The sequence below is a fragment of the Artemia sp. Qi Xiang Cuo genome, chromosome 5 (genome assembly GCF_049724085.1).
Source record: "Artemia sp. Qi Xiang Cuo chromosome 5, ASM4972408v1, whole genome shotgun sequence".
Taxonomy (NCBI): domain Eukaryota; kingdom Metazoa; phylum Arthropoda; class Branchiopoda; order Anostraca; family Artemiidae; genus Artemia; species Artemia sp. Qi Xiang Cuo.
The window spans coordinates 80,804,857-80,828,294 of NC_142798.1; the positions used below are offsets into that span (position 1 = coordinate 80,804,857).

Here is a 23,438-nt window from a genome sequence, read left to right on the forward strand (position 1 = left end):
ATTTTGTTGAACAAGTTCTTTACAATAATTTTACTAAAGAAATTTGGATAGAGACGGGCATTATTGTTCATGTGGATGGACGTTCTGCATGAATTGGTCTTCTACGTGGGTGAAGACATTACTACTCCCACAATTCTGTTCTTTGATGCTTAAATACATTGTATGCGTTGGCTTAAATACATTTAAAAAATGTGTATACTGAAAGAGGAAAATTACCGTTAAAGATCAGTGAAAACAATGCTCCTGGTAGTACTTGTTACCAACCATCATGTTACCATTACCATGTTATTACCATTACCAGGAAATTACCATGTTACCAGCATGGTAATTTCCTGGCAAGGCCCATGATGCCTTGCCTCGCCTTTTCTCCCTCTGTGCCGGTAGAAACGTGAATAAATATTTATGGAGGTCCAGTAATTATACCCTTGGGGATGTCACCCCTTTTTCTCAGCCCTCAGGGCAAGGGCTGTAAGTTAGGCAATTCGTTCATTGTTTACATATAGTAAATGTTGTTGAGAAAAGTATGCATGTTTGACTTTTACTTTCCAAAAAGACCAAGGTTATTCAGGTGTGCCTTTCAGAGAATGTTGAGTGAAGTGTTGAACTAAATCAAAACACGTTATGTGTATACGGGTTGTCAAAAAGTTTTAAGTCAAAAATGTCAAGTTTATTAATTTGGAACTTTCAGGAAATGATAAGGGATATGAAAAATTGATTGAAAATTGTAACTAAATATGAATTCTCAAGCAGCAAAATCAAAAAGCTGGAAGCTACCAATCAGTTTACAAATATTGGTAGATACACTGAAATGTAATTAGCTTTTCTCAGGTAACCTGTCAATCAAGGTGGGTGACAGTACATGAAGTCCCAAAGCGGCAAGATCAATCAAATGATAATTCCTTAGAACTGATTTTCAGGGTTTTCGAGCAGGTAGACTAAAATATTTTCAGGGACTGACCTTTCCTGAAACTAAATTAGAAAATTCTGCTCCAATTCACAGAAAAAAACAAATTCTGACTTCCAGTTAATGTAAGTCTCATCAAAATCGGATATCTCTACATCAAGCCCAAACTGAAAGAAATTAAATAGTTTTTCTGAGATATCTGGGAAATTCGGTGTCGGGTTTTAGTTTTCTCTGGTTTATTCAAATCTATTATCCAAGTTCTGCAAGCAATATCAAGGTCGCCACCATAATTCTTAATAGTTTGGCCACCCAAACTAAAAACGTTTATAATGGACGCGATAGGGCAATTCTTTTTAGTATCGATGGGTCTTAGCAAAGTGTCGAGCATTTCTTTTTGTCATTTTTACTTAAGGGTACAAAAAGAACCTGATCAAGAAGATGATTAGAAAATTGGAAACAAGAGAGAAGAGAGAACACCTTCCGTGAAAATCTTGAAGAGCGACTATGTACTAAACTTCAACTAAATAATCCCTCGTTTTAGTTAAACATGCCCACTTGGACAAAGCCTACAGAAAATTGTAAATGCATGTATATTTATGTATATACATATACCTACAGAACATACAGAAAGCAAATACGGCAAGGAGGTGTTATTTTATTCCATTTTACTAGATTTTAACCTGGTTTATTTTACTTATATTAACCTTTTTCCCCTCTGCGCATACTATATTGGTGTATAGGGCTCAATAATATAGATCCCGATTGTATCCAGTCAATTTAAGGGACCCAAAGGCTGAGGGCCCCTTAAGGCCTTCAGCATTTAAATCAAAGCAAACTAATAAGAAATGGTACACATAGAAAAATAAAAATACATACCGCGTAAACACACCCGTTTAGAACAGCCACTCCAAGGGTAGACCGTCTAGTTAGCATATCCGGTGCGTTGAACCACTGATCTAATGCTGGCTCGTATGTGTCGACCGTTCTCACCCTTAATGATCCATTGAAACCGCCGACTGCATACACCCTTCCATTTAATGAAGTTAGTCCAGCCCTACCGACAAAATTGAAAGGCATTTCAGTAAAATTGGGGTCAAAACTTAAAAATAAACTTATATCTCAAAAACTCGTTCCAGAGTGCCAAATACCTGGGATCTACATTTTAGGAGACATTGCCCAAACATTCTTTAAGAGTTCTCAAACGTACCTTGTTTTCATCATTGTCTTGTCGTTTTTTTTTTTTTTTTTTTTTGGGTGGGGAGGGGGTGGGGATGCAGCCCACAATCTCCATGGAAATAGCATTATTCAAAAATTTCAAATTCCTAAATATGCTTGAAAAGACTTTGGCTATCACCACGTTCTGGCTGATACATTGACTAATAAAATTCAATAATTGGGACTTGATAAGTTTCCAAACCAAGTCGTTGCAATATTGCCTTGATCTAAAATTCTTCTCTTGTATACTGCACAGAAGGGGCAGGGGGGATTCCCCTCTAGGAAGTATAACGGCCTAGAAGTAAGCTGTTTTGAGTCCCCCTCCCTTAGACCTATGCGCATCTATTTTTCACTGCATAATACATAATAGAACAAAGAGAACATATAGAACATAATAGAAACAAATTAATAAATACTTCTCCGGTATAATAATTTATTTCTAATTACACAAAAGGTACAAAACTTGTAGAGTATTAAAAAAATATATTTCAATTAATAAAGAAATGAATTTAATCATGATGGGGTGAAATTCAGAGGAATATCGTGACTCATAGCCTAGCTCTGCACAGTAAACCTAAGTCTTACACATGGAAAATTGAATTTACCAACTATTCCAGTATTAATGTACCAAATCGAGGGTAAAATAAAAATTCACAATATATGAAATAAAGTTTTAAAGGATTCACGTAACATCATTCCTACTCAAAAGGAAGTATAAACCAGAGAGGTAAAGGACCAAATAACCTGAATGGCTTCACCCTGACATAAAAAGTGAGTACAGGGGGGCATATCTTAGGACTCAAACTTCACGCACTGGAGAGTGCAATTGAGACTTCACTAAGATGAAACTCATTATTTCGTTAGCAAAAGGGCTATCAGACGATAAAAGTGGTACCTTAAAAGAAGACAAATTGCGCGCCACATCACAATATGCATTTAATCTTTTCCTTATTTGTCCAAGTATTCTTTGGGACCTTGGGGAGCCATAATTTTATAGCCGTTTTCCTTATACAAGAAGGTAAAGTACTTTCAGTATGCTTCAGAGTTTATCAGTAGCAAATTTTATAAAAGTTCCTCTTTTTACCAAGCATACAAAACACGAAAGGGGGACAGCAGCCACCCAAATCTTGTTTTACTTCACCCCCTTAGTCTAGGATTTTGGGAAGCTCTGCAAATATAGAAACAAAAAGGAACTAAAAAACAATGTGAAAGAAAAATTTTAGTCGATTAACTTTTCTGGAGAATATGGGTCGCAAATTAGAAAATTTCAAAATTTCGAATTTTTCTTTAGGCCGAATCCACTTTAATGAACGACTCAAAATAATTTATAAAATATTTTGAAAGTCAATTTTAATTTAGCTGATTAAAGCATGATATAAAACTACATGACATTTACTTATTTGTCAAATTCGAATGCAATTACTTGCCAAATCAATGCTAAGTAAATGTTATGCAAACATCCAACCCTTAATTGGGTCTAATACATAAAAAACCATGTTTTAAAGGGCAAATTTGTCAAATAATGCAGGAGATCCTTTCAAACAATCTTGAAGTATCTCTTTCTTTCCCCACTCTGAGTAGTTTCAAGGGTGTACTGAGTCGTCTTTAATTCCTGGTTAGTAACAATCAAAATGTTTGACCATTAATAAGTCAAATTAGTATGCTTATCTTTGTCATGATACAAAATGTTAAAATCTACTCAAATACTAGCATCACAATTGGCCCTATAACTTAAAAGACTTTTATTACTTGTTAAATATTGAACTGAACAAGTCTGGTAGTGACGACCATAATTGAATGAGCAACAATAAATAATTAGACATTCAATTAAAAATTAGGTTTGGATATTGCTAATGACGCGTTGACGCGTAATGTGCTGGTAGAAAACTTCCAAAGGTGCTTGCCAAATTTGCTTTTTCATTCATTTTCATAAGAATTTTGTTTAAAAAAAAAATTCTTTTAAGAAGGCTAAAATACCCAATAACAAACCAGTACAAGCCTTGTTTCAGAGCTTATTTCATTTAACTGTACTCATGCTACCATGTCAACCAATCATTTTTTTTTTCGACAAAAAAATAAATCCAAAGCCGACTTCCTACAAACTTTTGTAAGAATATTTCAATTTAAAAATATACACAGCCTCAACCAATAAGAAATAGATTGAAACAAAAATCATTATAGAGGCAAATACCCATAGAACACAACAATTTACCGTTTATCATGATTCGCTTTGCTTGACAATGAAACAAAAAAAAACTGACCTAAAAACAGCTTCGTTTCAACTTGCACAAAAGGTAATGTTGCAACCTAACCTAACCCGACAAGTGAAATGACATCATTTTTATACAATCCTAAAAAAAGCTTATGCCAGATTTACCTCTCATTCACACTGTCTGTCTTGGCTTTACCTCCAATTAGCCATGGCTTGATGCCAGCAACTTGATTTTAATTCAAGAACCAACGGTTGACATCCGTGTTCTGTGGGTGTAAAGCTTCAAACTAAAAGCCCTTAACCAAACTAAAAGCATTTAATACTTAATTATACTAATGAAAGTAATTATTAACAACACTTAATTAATACAAACACTTAAAGCACTTAACACTTAATAGCTTAGTACTAAACTAATTGATTTAATCCTACTTATTAAGGTATTATTATTAAGGCACTTAAAATTTCATAGCTTAAAAACATATATACCACAACAACTCACCTACAACGCCTAGTTGGCATATCCGCAAGAACTGACCATTTATTTTCTTTAAAATCGTAGCACTCAACATTTCTTATAGCTTTGGGAGACTGACCACCAACAACAACCAGCACCTGACATAGATAAATATTATATAGATATGGGTATAAATAGACAATATTTCTTGTACCAAAGCCACAGGACCATGAAAACAAAGAAAATAACGGAATAATCACGGGTAAACAAAAAATAAATGAACAATTCATCAAAATATTAAAAAAGAAAGCACTTGCTCTATAATGCCCTTCCATTTCCAAATTGACCCACAGTTACTCTGAGGAATTTTCTTAACTGCATAACAGTGCCATAAAATTCCCTCCCAAATATACATAACTGTCACTCCTCACCATGCTTTTCACATGCACAGATATCATTGGATCTCAGCCATTAAAACGAATGCACTTTCATCAGCACATATTTTCGACGTAATACCTTATATTAGGCGATTTTTTTACTCGGACCACACTACCTTTCTATGAAGAACAAATAAACGTTCAAAAGGGGACAAGTCTATTTATTAGACATTGAAAACCAACACAAAAGTCTGTATATTTCGACCACATATACAGCGATCGTCATAAGCATAAATACTAAACCGTTAAAATTAAAAGTAACATATTTATAAAAGACAAAATAATAACTTCCGGTTCATTCACTAGATTTGTTGAGAGAGTTGAATAACTGGGTTCATCCAAAATCTCGAGACGTAAATTCTTCTTCTTTTCAGTTATTGAGAGTTCAGTTATTGAATTCTCTCAGACAAATTTAGTGAATGAACCAGAAGTTATTATTTTGAGCCATGTACTTGCAACCCCTAATTTTTTATTCTTATGAAAGAACGTACGGTATATTAACCCAGCAAACTAGAAAAATTACAAATCGTCATTTTTTCTAAAATAAAATTAACCATTGAAAGCAATTTGGTCTACAGATCAAACCAAGTTACTCTACATTGCAAAACTAGTCCAAAATAGTATATTAAAACGGTTTATCAGTAATTCGATTTCAAATGTAAAGAAAAACGAAACACAATGATAAATATTTTAGATGAATCTATTAATTCAAAATAAATGAAATCGCGTACACTATTAAATCATTTATATATCATATCTCAGAAAGACGTGGTCAAATTTACCTTAGGCAGTCCATAAGGAAAACGAGGTCTCGTTCGAGGTGATCGATAGAGTAATTTTTGTTCGGTTTTCAATAAATGATACTTTAAAGCTTCAATTAGGAAATCTTTACCTAAAAATTGAAAAAAAGATAAATGATTAGAAAGAAACAAATGGAAACAAAATACAGAGAGGACTTCAAAAGAGAAGACAAGTACACAAAAAAGAAAAGGAGTACTTAAAAAAAGAGTGTGTTTTAAAACAAATAAGTATGGAATTTGACATTTTCATGCATACTCGTATGCAGAGAAGGGACCTTGTCTATGAACATGGACGAAATCAGGCTTGTGATTCACAAAACTGTTGGCCTGCCAACTTTAAGCTCTCCCATACATTTATCTCATACAACAAATATCCTATTAAGGTTTCTCCATCTCTTTTAGAGGTGGGATAGATAGCCTAATGGTTTTAACCACTCTATTTAAGTGTTTTTAAAATTAAATACTTGTTTGTGTTATTGATATTAAGCTGCTTAAACTAAAAGTTAAATGAGCAGATACTGGTCAAAAGTATTTTCAACTAATCCAGGCAATACTTCAAAAACTCAATTTGTATCCGTCATATGTTACATCAATTGTAATGTAGTTTCTGGTGTAGAATAGGAAATATCCTTATAAATGCTACTAACCATACGGTTTCAATGTAAGTTCTTTTTTAATTGGTGTTTTAGGCTTTTTTGGTTGGCCTTATTTTATATTCAATTTTCCCATTTGCCACATAGTAAATCATTTTCAATCTGGTTTCTGGTGTACAGTATAAAAAATCTTCGAAGTACCAAGGACATCAAAATGAAAACATTTTTTGCCAAATGGCTCCATCTTAGGTCTATCCATACCTGAAAGCCAACATTTTCTATGATCTTTCTTTTGGTTTGTACAAAATATTAGAGATCAGAATGTGTATGCAGAAAGTTTCGCCAGTGTTTCCAGACCGAACCGTGCAAAACATCCGGAAACTAGTTCGGTAAATTTGGCAACGCTTTTTACACTTAAAGATTCAAAGATATTGCAGAAACCTGCAAATAAACCGTTTAAAGACATGTTTTGAGATTTCCATTACATAATATTTCATGTTTATCTTCCGCGAGCAAGTCTAATTGTCTATCATATTTCTAGCGCTAGCCGAACAGATTAGGGTGATTTTTCAATATAAATCTTTGTTACACTTGAACATGTTATGTCTGTATTTTCTTTCTTGCTTTCTGAAGTGAAACAATGAATTTATTACTTGCACTTTTTGTGATACAAGTTCAGCAATAAAAGTGATACTTTTGTAATAAATATTTGGAAGGGATAAATATACTATCAACAAAATAGAATAATTGGTCTTTCCAAAAAGATTGTCTTGCAGGTAAGTCAACAACTAACAATTTAAATATCAGAAGTTAGGGCTAGCCTATATTTTTACGTACTTCTACTCATTCAATCACTGGATTTACACCCAGTTGGCTGCCAGTCATTGTGTTTTCTTGAAGATTATTTCCACTATAATTTGAATTGACGGTTTTTCATAATTTTTAAAGATGTACACGGCTGTGTAGGTTTCCACTGAATCAATTTAAAGAATTGATTTCATTTTTAGTGTCCTTCATACCTTTCTGACTGCTGCTCTAATTCCATTTTTTATGATATTTCAATTTTTTTTGGCAGCTATAATACGGGATGGCAAGACCGGATCTCAATCCAGTTTAGTGTTTGCCTTTGATTTTGAATACTGTGCCACGTACAAGTCGCATAAAATTTAGACCCAAAGCACTTTTTAAGGCGTTTTAAGTTTTAAGTTTGCAACAGTAAGTAACGACGTCCAATCAACCTACGCTTTTATTTCTGTAGTTATAATGAGTTGCTTTCCGTGCAGAAGAATCTGAATATACGATTTCGATTTCACAGTTCTTATTTAGGCATTCCTTCGCCCAGGGACTTATGGCGGTAAGTTTCAAACTGAACAAAGGGAAAAATACCAGACCGCTGGCAAGACCCTTATAACATCTTAGCCAATAGTTCGATACAAAGTGCCCTGGTCTAAACAACAACAACAACAATTTAGACCCAAAGCACTTTTTAAGGTGTTTTCTTTGTATTCTCTCTTCTTGCGGCTAACACCATGGATTAAATCGAATCCAAGATTCGCAAAACTATTGGCTAAGACGTTGGTAGAGAGAGTTTAGTAAAAATTTCCATATGTGGGACGAGTATTCAGTTCTCATTTCACTTTTAGTATAATTAGTTACCCTCCAATCAGTTTCGACTATTAAAAAGGGCATCAGCCCTTTCTATTTTCAATCGAATGAGCCCTTTTCGAAGTTCCTACGACAATTCTTTCGATACAAAGTGCCCAGGTCAAAACAACAACAACAACAACAACAATTTAGACCCAAAGCACTTTTTAAGGTGTTTTCTTTGTATTATCTCTTTTTGTGGCTAATACCATGGATTAAATCGAATCCACGAGTTGCAAAACTATTGGCTAAGACATGATATATAACAGGCACAGTTCATAGCTTCATGTGATAAAATTATTGGCTCTTGGAAATTCGCCAAATAGCAATAACATCAGCAAATCATACGAATATTATCTGAAATGTGAAAAATAGTGTATATCATGGAACTTTAGTAAACAGGTCTTAAGCCCCATCTGTGTATTCATTGTTTTTCCTATGGTAGGCACTTAAACAAAGACTGAGGGGGAGGGGCTGGATCTTAATCTAGTTTTTGCTTTTGATTTCAGATGCTTGTACCACATAAACGTCCCATAAAGTGTAGATCCAATTGTCTTTTAAGGCGTTTTCTTCGTGTTGTCTCGTTTCGTGGCTAACTATATGGATAAAATCGAGTTTGGGGTTTACAAAACTCTTGGTCTGAATTAAAAATAACAGATACAGTTCTAACTAGAGTTATGTCGTTGTAGCTGTACAATAAGGCTGATAAAGGATGTCAACTAGGCTTCTAGGTATAGCAGATTCTAGACCTGAATGGAACTGAATGGCAGATTTTGAGACTTGATGGAACTGAATGGCAGATTCTGATGTCTGATGGAACTGAATGGAAGATTTTGAGATCTGAATGGAACTGAATGACAGATTTTGAGACCTGAATGGCAAAACATGGTTCTCAAAGGATATCAACTAGGCTTCTAGGTATTGCAGATTTTGAGACCTGAATGGCAACCACTGGCAATGCAAACGTTCTGATTACACTTTTATATTCAGATTAAACAGTTCCACCAGAAAAGTAATAAAAAGTATTAATCGACAAACCTCAGCTTGTTAAAAGAAGGTCTTGTAAAAAAGCAGCTCAAATTCTCCAAGACACTTAGTGAAAGAAAATTTTCTTTTTTTTTGTAAGAAATTGGAACACTTTCTAAGAATAAAAGGTGATACTTTACACTGAGAACTAGATCGAAGAAGCGGTTCTTCTTCTACTCTTTGAACTAGAAAATCCTGAGAGACTAGAGGTAATCTGACTTGCTCCATCAAAGTAGGCAAATGCTGGGACCGTGTTTCACCCTCATGGTTTACCCAGGCTATCACACTCTCGAACACCTAAAACATAGGAGTAGACTGAAAGATTTCGTAAAGACTTGATTACCAAATAAAGAAATAAAAAAGTAAATATTAGGCATGTATTTTCTTTTGTATTTTCCAGTCTGTCTTTCTTAGTCAGGAAGGCAAACTGCACTTCAACAGACGGTAAAGAAGATGAAAAAAAAGGTCAGCAGGATCTGTTTTCTGACTGTTCTAACACTGTTGCCAAGTTTGTAATGGTCAAATCCTTTGCTACATTTGAGACAAGTAAGCCTATAAGCGGTTCTGTTCTAACACTGTTCTAAATATAAGCATTTCCTTCCTAACACTGTTGCCAATCTTGTAATGCCAAGTTTGCCACAGTTATGACAAGTAGACCTATAAGTATTTCTGTTCTAACACCGCCCTAACTGTTCTAACTATAAGCGTTTCTCTTCGAACACTAATGCCAGGATTGTAATGGTTAAGTTCTTTACCGATAAGTAGTTTTTATCCTTGTTATGCAAACTAAACGGAACAGAAATTACAATAAATAGCCGAGTCAAACACAAAACGAGCAGAAATTAACGTAAATTGGGCTCAAAACCCCTATGCCTTCCAAAGACCAGAACATAATTTGCACTTAACTGAAAAAATATAAATGTTTATACTTTTATAACTTTAATAAATCAAATGATATTAACATTTTGATTACATATTATCAGCATATGTATATTAACCTGATAAAGCAAATTCATTTGAAGTTTTTTCAATAAAGCGCAAATTTTGGTATGGTCTTAGGAAGGCATGGCAATTTTCAGCCCTACTCAGGTTCATTTATGCTCGTTTTCAGTTTGACTAAGTGATTTATTGTAATATCTGTTCGTTTTGAGTTTCATTTATTTATCGATGCTGATTTGTGGTAGTTTCACGCTTGGTAGATTATTTGATTTTATTTTTACTAATTTTTTGTTTAATGGAGTTCTTTACTTTTCTTTGAAAAACTTATTTTGTGGAAAAAGATTTTTCAATTAATTTCTATTCGTTTTATATTGACATAGTCTTTTCAGGGGAAAAAAAATAATACTTTAAATCTTTTCGTTTTTTCAAAAATTTATAGTTTGGCCTGCTATTTGTATGCTGGAGAAAATTTTCCAGAAATTTTTAACAACATACACCCTTTTAAAAATCTGGACACAAATAGTAGTGTTTAATTAAGCTTTAACCCTCCTCCAGTTCACCTTGAAATGAAAAACTGGATACCATTCGCAAAAAAAATCTGCTTAATCTCTCTGATATTGTGGAAACTCTCAGGCTATTTTGATTAGGTTAAATTTTAAGAGCAGAAGTAGCCCAAAAAGTTTGAACATAATATGATCAGTCGTTCTTGGGATACTGCTAAGATGCCTTATTGGGAATTAGCATTAACACATTTTGATTTAATCTTAAGGCAACATTTAGTTTTTAAACATAAAGGCAAATGGGAAGAAGGGCATGGGAGGGGGATTAGTTTCCCTCCAATTACTTTCGACTATTAAAAAGGGCATCATCCCTTTATATTTTCAATCGAACGAGCCCTTTTCGAAGTTCCTACGACAACTCCTTCCATACGAAGTGCCCTGGTCTAAACAACAACACCAACAAAAAAATAATACATTATACCCACATCGATCTTTACTATAAAAATGTCAAGCCTTCCAATTACTTTTGACTATTAAAAAGTGCACTAGGCCTTTCGATTTCCAATTGAATGAGCCATTTTTGAGTTTCTACGACAAAGCTTTCTAAAAACACGTTATATGACCCCAGAGCATAAATTACAACCCTTACCCTCACGGCTGTGAGGGTGGTTGTCATCCTCTAAGATCTAATTTCCAGAACTTTCAACTACGTTAAAGAAAATGGCTATCTCAAAATTTTGATTGAATTTGTCTGGGGAAATGGTGGGCGTGAAAGGGGCTTTAATCGCTCTCCAATCACTTCCGACTATTAAAAAGGGCAATTTCAATTTCCAATCAAATGAGCCCTTTTGTACTTTCTACGACAACGCTTTCAATAAAAAACATACATGCCCCCGGGGCAAAACTCAGCCCCTGCCCTGAGGGCTGGGGGGGGGGGGGGGTTGTCATCCTTAGAGACCTAATTTCCAGATCTTTCTGTAACGTTGAACAAAATGGCTATCTAAAAATTTTGATTTGATGTGGTTGGGGGAATAGTGGGCGTGAGAGGGGGGTTAGTTACCATCCAATCATTTTCAACTATTAAAAAGGGCACTAGCCCTCTCAATTTCCAATTGAATGAGCCCATTTTGAAGTTTTTAAGACAACTCTATCTATATAAAACCTTATATGACCCCAGAGCATAACTGACAACCTTAGCCCTGGGAGTTCTGGGGGTTATTTCATCCACAACTACATAATTTTATAAATTTTTAACTACATGGAACAAAATGGCTATATCTGACCTTTGATTGGATATGTTTGGGGAAATGTTCGGCGTGAGAAGGGGGTCAATTACTCTAAACTCACTTTCGACTATTAAAAAGGGCAATGCCAATTTCCAATCAAATGAAACCCTTTTTGATATTTCTACAACGAATTTCTATATAAACCTTTTATGCCCCCAGGGCATAACTTATAACCCTTGCACTGAGGGCTCTGATGGGGTTACCATCCTAAAAGACCTAATTTCCAGATCTTTCGACTACGTTGAACAAAATGGATATATCAAAATTTTGATTGGATGTGATTGGGGAAATGGTGGGCGTGAGAGGGGGGTTAGTTGCCCTTCTATCACTTTCGACTAATAAAAGGGCACTAGCCCTTTCAATTTCAAATTGAATGAGCCCTTTTTGAAGTTTCTGCAACATCGCTTTCTATAAAAACCTTATATGCCCCCAGAGCATAACTTAAGACCCTTGCCCTGAGGGCTGTGGGGGTGGAGGGGTTGTCATCCTTAAAGACCTAATTTCCTCATAAAATGGCTATCTAAAAATTTTGATAGGATGTGTTTGGGGAAAAGGTGGGCGTGAGAGGGGGGCTAGTTGCCCTCAAATCAATTTCGAGACTATTAAAAAGGGAACTAGCCCTTTGAATTTCCAATCGGATGAGCCCTCTTTGAAGATTCTACGACAAAGATTTCAATAAAAACTTATGTGCCCCCAGGGCATAATTAATAACTCTTGCCCTGAAGACTGTGGGAGTGTTCTAATCAAAGGTATAATTTCCTGAACTTTAAACTGCGCGGAAAATAATGGCAATCTCAAAATCTTGATTGAATGTTTTTGGGGAAATGGTGGGCGTGGAAGGGGTGTTAGTTGCCTTCCAATCACTTTTGACTATTGAAAAGGGCACTAGCCATTTCAATTTCCAATCGAATGAGCCCTTTTTGAAGTTTCTATGACGAAGCGTTCTATAAAAACCATAAATGCCCCAAGGTCATAATTTACAACCCTTGCCATGAGGGCTGTGGGGGGGGGTGTCATCCTCAAAGACCTAATTTCCAAAACTTTCAACTACATTGAACAAAATGGCTATCTTCATGTTTTGATTGGATGTGTTTAGGGAAAAGGTCGGCGTGAGAGGGGGCTACAATAACTTTCGAATATTAAAAAGGGCACCAGCCCTTTGAATTTCCAATCGAATGAGCCTTTTTTCAAGTTTCTGCGACAAAGATTTCAATAAAAACTTATGTGTCCCCAGGGCATAACTTATAACCCTTGCCCTGAAGACTGTGGGAGTGTTCTAATAAAAGGTATAATTTCCTGAACTTTAAACTGCGTGGAACAAAATGGCTATCTCAAAATCTTGATTGTATGTTTTTGGGGACATGGTGGGCGTGGTAGGGGTGTTAGTTGCCTTCCAATCACTTTCGACTATTGAAAAGGGCAATAACCATTTCAATTTCCAATCGAATAAGCCTTTTTGAAGTTTCTACGACAACGCGTTCTATAAAAACCTTATATGCCTCCAGGGCATAACTTACAACCCTTGTCCTGAGGGCTGTGGGGGGGGGGGGGGGGGGTTGTCATCCTCAAAGACCTAATTTCCAGAACTTTCAACTACGTTGAACAAAATGACTAGCTTAAAGTTTTGACTGGATGTGTTTAGGGAAAAGGTGGGCGTGAGAGGGGGGTTACTTGTCCTCCAGGGGGGTTACTTGTCCTCCAATCACTTTCGACTATTAAAAAGGGCACTAGCCCTTTGAATTTCCAATCGAATGAGCCCTTTTTTTAAATTTCTACGACAGTGCTTTCTATAAAAACCTCATATACCCCCAGGGCATAACTTACAGCCTTTGCCCTGAGGGCTGTGGGGGAGTGTCCTCCTCAAAAACATAATATTTATCTGGAAATCACTACCCTGAACAAAATGGCTATCTAAAAATTTTGATTGGATGTGTTTGGGGTAAAGGTGGGCGTGAGAGGGGGGTTAGTTGCCTTCAAATCACTTTTGTCTATTAAAAAGGGAACTAGACCTTTGAATTTCCAATCGAATGAGCACTTTTCTAAGTTTCTACGACAAAAATTTCAATAAAAACTTTTATGCCCCCCGGTCATAACTTATAACCCTTGCCCTTAAGACTGTGGGGGGAGTGTCCTGCTGGAAGGTATAATTTCCTGAACTTTAAACTGCGTGGAACAAAAAGTCTTTCTCAAAATTTTGATTGGATGAGTTTTGGGAAATGGTGGGCGTGGAAGGGGTGTTAGTTGCCTTCCAATCACTTTCGACTACTAAAAAGGGGACTAGCCTTTTCAATTTCCAATCGAATGAGCCCTTTTTGAAGTTTCTACGACAACACGTTCTATAAAAACCCTATATGCTCCCACGGTAAGAATTACAACCCTTACCCTGGGGTCAGTAGGGGGGTTCCCATTATTGAAGGCATACCTTTCAACCTTTCAACATGTTGAAATGAATTCTTATCATAAAATTTCTATTTGATGAGCGAGGGGAAATGGAGAGCGTGAGAGGGGGGTTACCTGCTCTCCAATCGCTTTCAACATTTAAAAATTGCACAAGCCCTTTGTCTTTTAAATCGTATGAAAATTTTTTGAAGTTTCTACGACAACGCTTTCTATAAAAACCTTATATGCCCCCACGGCATAACTTAAAACTCTTGCCCTGAGGGCTGCGGGAGAGTGTCCTCCTAAAAAACATAATTTCTATCTGGAAATCAACTACGCTGAACAAAATGGCTATCTCGAAATTTTGATTGGATGTGTTTGGGGAAATGGTGGGCGTGGAAGGGGTGTTAGTTGCCTTCCAGTCACTTTCGACTTTTAAAAAGGGCACAAGCCACTGCGATTTCCAATTGAATGAGCCCTTTTTGAAGTTTCTACGACAACTTCTTCGATACGAAGTGCCCTGGTCTAAAGGAACAAAAATAATAAAAAATGAATAAATAATAAATAATACATTGTGCCAACATTGTTCGTATATGCCCCCAGGGCATAACTTAAAACCCTTGCCTTGAGGGTTGGGGGGGAGCGACCTCCTCAAAAACATATTTTCTATCTGGAAATCAACTACGCTGAACAAAATGGCTATATCAAAATTTTGATTGGATGTGTTTGGGGGAATGATGGACGTGGGGGGGGGGCGAGTTGCCTTCCAATCACTTTCGACTTTTAAAAAGGGCACTAGCCACTCCAATTTCTAATCGAATGAGCCCTTTTCGACGTTTCTACGACAATTCCTTCGATACGAAGTGCCCTGGTCTAAAACCAAGAAAAAAAAATAAAATAATAATTTATTGTGTAAACATCGTTCTTTACTTAGGCAGCGCTATTGCACTGCCTATGATAAGCATCTTGCAGACATCTGCAATATTGAGAACAATCTAAATAAAAAAGCTTTTATCTCAAACGTATCCATATTAAACGTAATTAATACCGTTCAGTATTTGAAATTAATTATAGCTAGGAAATACTAAATTCAATCTACGTTATTGATAATGCGCTTAATATCACGAGCACAATTTAGTAATTAGCTGTATACTTGTACTTACTTGTACTGGGATCAGGACACAAACTATGTAGCTCTCCCCGGCGACAGGATCTGGCAGACTGTTGAATTCCACAGGTTACGGTCTTGGGTTAATGGGGCGATAATTTCAAGCCATGAAGGGTCCCGTCTGCGACCATGTCTCCGGAAACTGCCAATTGGGTCGAGGTAAAATTTAACTGTGTTAGGTCAAGTTTCGGCTTGTCCTGCGTGCCATTTCCTCCAATTATGTACTGGTTTGCAGCGTAGCCTTTGAGTTTTAGAAGTTTTGGTCAGTCTTTAGCAAAGATTACCAAAATAGGACATACAGCGGAATCTAATTAAGGTTTTGATGTCGTACTTCAGGTCACATCGTTGGCGGATGATCGTATTTGGGATTCGGTCGCTGAGTCGTAACCCCAATATGCTCGTCAGGCATCTCTGTTCAAAAGTGTTGAGGGTGTGTGCCTCGGTGACTTTTAAGGGCCACGTCTCACAGCCGTACAGTAAGACTGATCGGACAAGGGCATCGTAAATAAGAATTTTCGTTTTCCGGTGGATTTCCTTCCTTTTCCATAGCGGCTTCCACAGCTGTGCAAAGACAGCGGAAGCTGATGCAATATGGCATTGGATTTCTTTCACTAAATCCGCCGTTAATGTTAATGTATGATCCGAGATACTTGAATTTATTGACAACTTAAATCTGCCAATAGTTAAGGGTTATAGGGGTAGAGTTTATATCCGAGGCATTAGACATAGCTATAGTCTTGTCAATATTAATCTTGAGCCTCACTGGGGCAGCAACTTCGGAGACTTTCAGAAGCATTTTCTGGGCTTCGCCAACGGATTTTCCAAGAAGATCAACATCATCGACATAATCCAGGACGGTGATACTGAAATCAGGTCTAACCTCGACTCCTGCGAAGTTTAGCATTGCTTTTTTCATTACCCAATCGACGACAAAATTGAATAGTTCTGGAGAGAGTACACACCCTCGCCTCACACCGAAGTCGATATCAAATAGCGGAGAAAGTTCTCGTTCATCTTGATGCGGGCTCGTGTGTGTTGATAGTAAGCCTGAATCAGTCGTGTGATCTTAGGTGGGACACAGTCCTCTTCCATTGCCATCCAAATTCCTCCCCGGATCACTAAATCGAACGCCGTAATGAAGTCGACAAAGACAACAACGGTGATTTGTTGATGCTTGGCTCGATATTCAAAACTCTTTCTTAAGGGGAAGAGTTGGTCAATAGAGCTCATGCCAGCTCGGAAACCAGATTATTTGGAGCGAGTTCGTTCACTGTGGACTTTGCGGACTCGATTAAGCAGAATTATTGCAAAGATCTGTGCCGCAATGCTCATAAATGAGATCCCTCTGTAATTTTCGCATTCAGTGCGGTCGCCTTTCTTGAAGACAGGCAGTATAACCGAGTCTCGCCCTTCCTGGAAAAACCGTTTCCTAGCCAAGATTGAGCAGAATAGCTTCTGTAGTTTCTCTGCGAGAATAGAAGAAGATTTGTGAACTTCGGCCGGGATAGAATCTGTGCCTGGTGCCTTGCGATTCCTCAACTACTTGATCACCTCTTTGATCTATTGTATTGAGGGAGAGTGAATATTTACGTTACTGTATGAGGCTTGTTGACTCGGTAGTCCTGAGTTAAGGATCGGGTTGCTTGGCTGGAGTGCAGTGGCGTTATTATTGGGGGGGGGGGCGTTTGAGTGGAAGGGATGTTCTGACTGGGGTTCAGCAGCTTCTGAAAGTGATATTGCCATCTTGCGATTATGTCATCTTTTCTTGACAGAAGCGTTCCATCTTCGTCTCTCACTATCTTTTTACTTTTCCCAGTTGCTTCTTTTAGTAGTTGGTAAAGCTTTCTGGTACATGAATGACCCAGTAGCGTTGTCTGTCACGGCGGGCGGATTTATGGCATTCTTTTCTCAGTGTTTTGAACACTGTGGACTTGGTATTTCCGGTTTGTAGTTTCTTGTTTAGTAGCTTGATGGTGTCTTCTTTGATCCACCTCTTCTGCTTCTGACTTCCGAGATTCCGCTTCTGACTGCCGAGGACTTTTTTAGAGGCGTCTGTTATGGTGTCTCTGATCTTCCTCCACTCGTCTTCTATGTTTATGGTGGTTGGTTCGTTATCATAGTCCGCGGACAAGATGTCAAAACGGTTATATAATTCCAAGCGGAACTCCTCTGCGACTGCTTTATCATGAAGATGTGCTAAATCGTATCTCGGAGGAGGTTGCGTTCGTTTCCTGGAGGCGAGTTTTGAGGTTAGGGAAGCTTTTAGCAGCATATGATCGGATCCATTCTTCGCTCCTGTGTCGGCTCCACGGTAGGCTCAACAGTTCTGTATAGAGCTTCGCCATCAGGAGGAAATTAGCAAGTAATCCACCTGGGATTTGGCTCTTCCATCTCGAGAGCGCCAGGTGAGTTAGCTGTATAGGCTACTACTATAATTGGAAGTGCCTAAAGAGACTCAGGTTTGGGGGGGGATTGAAGATCCAGCCTGCAGAGCGAACAAAGAACAGGTTTTTGGGGGAGGGGTAGAATTAAAAAGAAGAAAGGTAAACTGTATGGAAAATATAACAAATTATGTGAGAAAGTTGCACAAATCTTCGAATTTTCACAATGGTTAGAGATAGGCTGGCTTAGCTTCTTTCTTGAACAATTCCTAGGGGAAAAAAACCTGTGATATGTTCTTTCGCCTTTGTAAGTGACCAGTCCTTACTTTATCGCTTTAATTACCAACGCTTTCTATTTTCAAATCTTATTTCACCTTGGCTACTCTACTTTTTACATAAAAAAATCTGTGACATGTTCCTTAGCCTTTGTGAGCGACCATGTTTCAGATCCTTACTTGACCGCTGTATTTTACCATTGCTTTCTATTTTCAGATCTTATTTCACCTTGGCTACTGTAATTTTTGCATCCTTACGCATATACCATCTTTGCTAATAATTCTACTCAATTTACGTAAAACCAACCCACTTGATCAATTTTCTGGTTAGTTATCATCACCCCTTCACCCTCCTTTATTCCTAGTCTTTTCAACATTAACTTTCAAACCTATTCTTGAACCCAGAAAGGATATAAAAAATGCATTCTATGACAGAATCACGACCCAAAAAGATGACTACAAGCTCGAGTAAAAGTTGAAATGTCTTCAGTCGATCAACTGCAAAGACATTGACACTCTCTTTGTAGGAGCGATGATCTGTGTTTTCACTGCCATTCTCAGTAGAAAGTAAGGCTTGATTAAAAATAAAGGGGCAGAAGTAGTTGAAACAACCATCGCTGGAAGATTTGAATGTACCATGAATCCTGAAATTTGACCCAAGAGTCATCTTGGCTATGATAAGATGGCAGGTGACGAGATGCTAGACAATGAAGCCTACTTTCCACTCGAGCCGAAAGCACCCTTCTTCGTTATGCCTTTCTTTAGCATCAAAGCACAGACCCTTGAAGTCTGATGATTTGACGCAAGCTCAAGTCCCCAGAAAGATCTGGTACAACCTCGATTTTCAATACGTCCTGTCAAGAAAATAATACACAAAGATGGTCGATTTGGCAAATTCTGAGGTACTAAAGTCATCCATAGTTCCATGGGTGACTGCCCCCTTGGGAGTACGAGATCTTTGTGATTTTTTCCTTAGTTTTACGCATTTTCTTGCAATAAGCTCTTTTATTTGCATATACCCCTACCCACTTTACTCTATTCTACCCCTTCTATTACAGAATTTACATGCCTGTACTGCTACCCATTAAAACCTTATAAAATATTCATACACAATATGCAGAATATTCAGACACACTATGTAATTAGCCTAACAAAATAGATAGCTTCCATTTTGAAAATCCTATACATTAGAATATGTCTTTACTACTTAGAACAAATAGTAAGCTAACATTAGTATTCCAAAATAAAATAAAGTACGGCTACTGAGTTGTAACGTCATGTATATTGAAAACCTTTTTGACAAGACAGTCACTGCATGAAATGTCACAGAGTCACTGCCGTCAAAGTCATTGCACACATCAACAAGTATTCGTCGAAGAAAATTGTATCCATATTTTGTCGATATTCATCTCCAGAAAAAACAGAAAAAAAAAATAATTAGAATGAGAATATATGAAAACAAACGATACAAGATCCTGCATTTGCACAAGGTCGTTGGTGAAATTTGTTTAAGCTAAAAGGCTCTCTCAATGTCAGGTATTATTTTGTCAAATTTTAGTTTTAAGACGATATTACTGATTTTTATTTACTTTTTCATCCTTTTATTTCTAGAAGAAAGTCATATCTCTTCAATTAGCTTTTGTTCATTTTCCATGGAAAGGTATTGGCTTTATGACTATTTATCTAAATATAATTTCTACACTGTCTTAAGGTTTATTATATTATACATTACATTAAGGGACCTTACCTTTTCCTCGCTAGGTACTGTAAGCTTGTCACTACTTATTAGACGACAAACTTGGTTTACGCTCAAACCAAAAAACTCTTCTGATTCAACAACGTCCCTGAAGAAAAGAAACAATAAACAATAACCACACTAAATTAAGCCCATATAAATCAATTTGAAAAAAAAAACAGTTAAACACAAACGGCACAATAATTTTTTTTTCTGAAAATTGGCATGCTACGATTTTCTAGTGTGAAAAAAAAACGATCTAGATAGGTCACGACTTCGGGAAATTCAATTCCCCCTCCAAGACCCCTTAATATTTTTCATCGAACGTCTACTGAGATCCCTGAAGGTTGGAAGCCCTGATCATAAATAGGAGTTTCAAAAGTAATTTGTTTATTGGCAAATCTATTGGTTCCAAGCTTTTAGATACACATTCCCGTTTGATAGCTGTGATAGGTCTCGGATTCTTAATTGCTTCACAACAAATGCTTTGCATTGCGTCAGAAAAATTAAAATAGTAGTAAATTAAGTAGTAACACGAGAAAGAAGTGTCTTTCTTTTCGCTGAGGGAAGTTCGTTCCCTTGGTACCAGAAAATATAAACGTAAAGCTTGAGACCTTCTTTAAAATACTTTTTGGATGGAACTTTCCTGGGAAATACATATAGCTGAAAAGACAAACCACAAAATTCGTGCTTCTCATACATAGATGGAGAATTTTCGCCACTTCTCTCTCCCCCTATGTGGAGGAACGACCCAAATAATTAGCATATATTTACACATTATTTTTTATAATCACATATTTGCTACAACATAGTTTGAAAAATATATTTTGCTGTAACCGATTTAAATGAGCAAGCCTATTCTGCAATTCAAGCATAATAGCTAGTAATGAAAATTATATGGAGAGTGACCTTGTAAAGACCGGAACGTCGTTTGTCCCTTACTGAAAACAATTTCTTATTTCAAAATACAATTTTTTTCGTTATATCAACAAGAAAAAAAGAAAGAAAATCATATTAACCAAAATCACAGGCAGCGCAATAGCGGTGCCTAAGTAAAGAGCAACGTGGATACATTGTATTATTTATGTATTTATTTTTTTTGGTTTTTATGTTTTTTAAGACCAGGGCACTTCGCATAGAAAGAGTTGTTGTAAAAGCTTCAAAAGGAGCTTATTCGATTGGAAATTGCAAGTTCTAGTGCCCCTTTTAATAGTCAAAAGTAATACGAGGGCAACCAGCCCCTTCCCCACACCCATAATTTTCTCAGATACATCCAATTAAACAGAGATAGCCATTTTGTTCAGTGCAGTAGAAAGGTCGAATAACTATGTCTTTGAAGGTTACAACCCTCCCTCCTACAGCCCTCAGGACAAGGCTTGTAAGTTATGCCCCGGGGGCATATAAAGTTTTTAAGGAAAGAGTGGTCGCATAAACTTCAGAGGGGACTCATTAAATGGAAATCAGCAGTTCTAGTGCCCTTTTTAATAGTCGAAAGTGACTGGAGAGCAACCAGCCCCCCCCCCCACGCCCCTCATTTCCCCCAAACAAATCCAAGCAAAATTATAAGACAGCCGTTTTGTTAAGTATGTTTGAAAGATCAAGTAATTATGTCTTTGGGAATGACAACCCCCCACCCCACGGCCCTCAGGGCAAAAGCAATAAGCTATTCTAGTTGCCAATTGTTACCAATTAGGTTTTTCTGGAAAAGGTGGTCTAGTCGCAAAGCCGTCCTTAGCCGTGCACCGAAGGCAAAAGCAGAATGCATGATTAACCTTTGCGTGGATAAATATTAAAGGTTATTTAAGGTACTTGATATTTTATTTGAAGTAGAATCTAATGCTGAAATGGAAGAACTACTATCCGAAATGCAAAAGATGAGAGGTGATGTTACGGAGAAGTTGCAGCGAATTGAAAATGCCATTGCCAGCGCTGAACCTGTACTGAGGGAATGGGCTACGTTTGAGAAGAAACAAGATAAAGAAGTTAGTGCTTTGGAAACTAAAGTTGAGGAACTCTCGCTCATGTTGAAAAAGTTAGAATTAGAACCTAAGAAAAATAACTTGGTGCTATACGAGTTCAACCCAGGAGCAAGAGGTCGTTCGCTAAAGGATGACTTATTACAGTGTTTTGGTAGGGTTGTGCCCAGTTTAGACATTCGCTGGAGTGACATTAAAGAGGCGTTTAGAATAAAAGTCGTTCAGGAGAAGTCTCTCCGCTCCTAATTAGATTCACAACTAAAGATATTCACGACTCGCTTCTACGGAGCAGTCGATATCTGAGAGAATACGGGTTGAAAGTGGTCCCTGATTATACCAAGGCTGAATGGGAAGCGAGAAACAAGTTGACACGTATGAATGTGGTCGGCGGGGAAAGTGACGGGATTGCAGACGGAGAAACAGAATCGGTTATGAGTGAGGTATCCGATACTACGGTCATCGACAGCAACGCAACAAAGACGCCGGCAAGGGTGTCTCAAGGGCCAGCGGATTCGGAAGTTAGACCAATACGGGTTCAAAAAAGACTGGCGGAGAGAAGACCGGAAGATGCAAATCGTCGACTCAGCACTAGAGCGGGAAGAGGGAGCACGAGCGGGTCGGGAGGAAAAGTATGGGAAGGACGAACGAGAAGCAGAGGCTTGGGAGGAAGAAACGAATCTAGTAGGTTTATCCTTGATCCGGCAATTAGGGAATAGGATATTGTGGGCCGTTGTGCAATGAATTTGAAAATATGTTTCTGAAATATTCAGGGATTTAGTGGTCAGAAACTAAGTGATTTATGTAGGTTAGATGAGTGGGATATTATAAGCCTAGCTGAGACGTGGAGAAGTTCTTGTATTTGCTTTTAAGGGTTTATATGTGAATGCGCTTGTAGAAAATCATCGAGGAATGGCAGAGTGTACGGAGGAGTTGCTGTTTTATGCAGTGAAAGTTGTTTCCGCTCGGTTTTGAGATTAAAAAGTGAGTCTGAAAATATTGTGTGGGTAAATGAAAAATGAATGAATTAGATCTGGTTATAGGAGCTGTTTATATACCACCACAGAATAGTTCGTATATGAAGGAAAATATTTGGGAGTTGGTATCAAAAGAGATGAGAAAATATGTTGAATTGTATGGTGATAGCTATTTTATTCTTACAGGTGACTTTAACGCGTCGGGCGAATTTCGCACGAAAAGTCTGAACGATGCGTAGTAGGATAATTATGAAATTGAGAATTAGTTGAGAAAATGCCGGAGAAATTTACAGGTAAATTACTATATTCATAATCATGACAAATACTAGAGATAGAAATTAAATGAAGTTGGTCCAAAGAGAAAATTCCTGAAGTCCCATATAGGTGTCTAACTGAAGTTCTGCAATCAATATTAAAAAGAATCCTCATTGCTTTATTCTGAAGTATTTGAAGAGATTTGAAAACAGACGGAAAGGTAGATGCCCAAACCGAAATGCAATAGAGAAAATATGGGTGGACGAAAGAATAATAAATAGATTT

At 37.2% G+C, this 23,438-nt stretch overlaps 1 protein-coding gene across 1 annotated transcript in view; it reads right to left on the reverse strand.

Moving 5' to 3' along the window:
- Positions 1 to 23,438, reverse strand: part of kel (kelch protein) — a 97,741-nt gene that overhangs the window by 21,895 nt on the left and 52,408 nt on the right. Inside the window, exons 6-10 of the mRNA XM_089089982.1 lie at positions 19,961 to 20,057; positions 9,426 to 9,582; positions 6,005 to 6,114; positions 4,831 to 4,943; positions 1,781 to 1,958 (exon numbers count right to left, since the gene is read on the reverse strand). Of these exons, the coding sequence (XP_088946108.1) occupies positions 1,781 to 1,958; positions 4,831 to 4,943; positions 6,005 to 6,114; positions 9,426 to 9,582; positions 19,961 to 20,057 (655 nt within the window). The remainder of the gene's footprint in view (positions 1 to 1,780; positions 1,959 to 4,830; positions 4,944 to 6,004; positions 6,115 to 9,425; positions 9,583 to 19,960; positions 20,058 to 23,438) is intronic.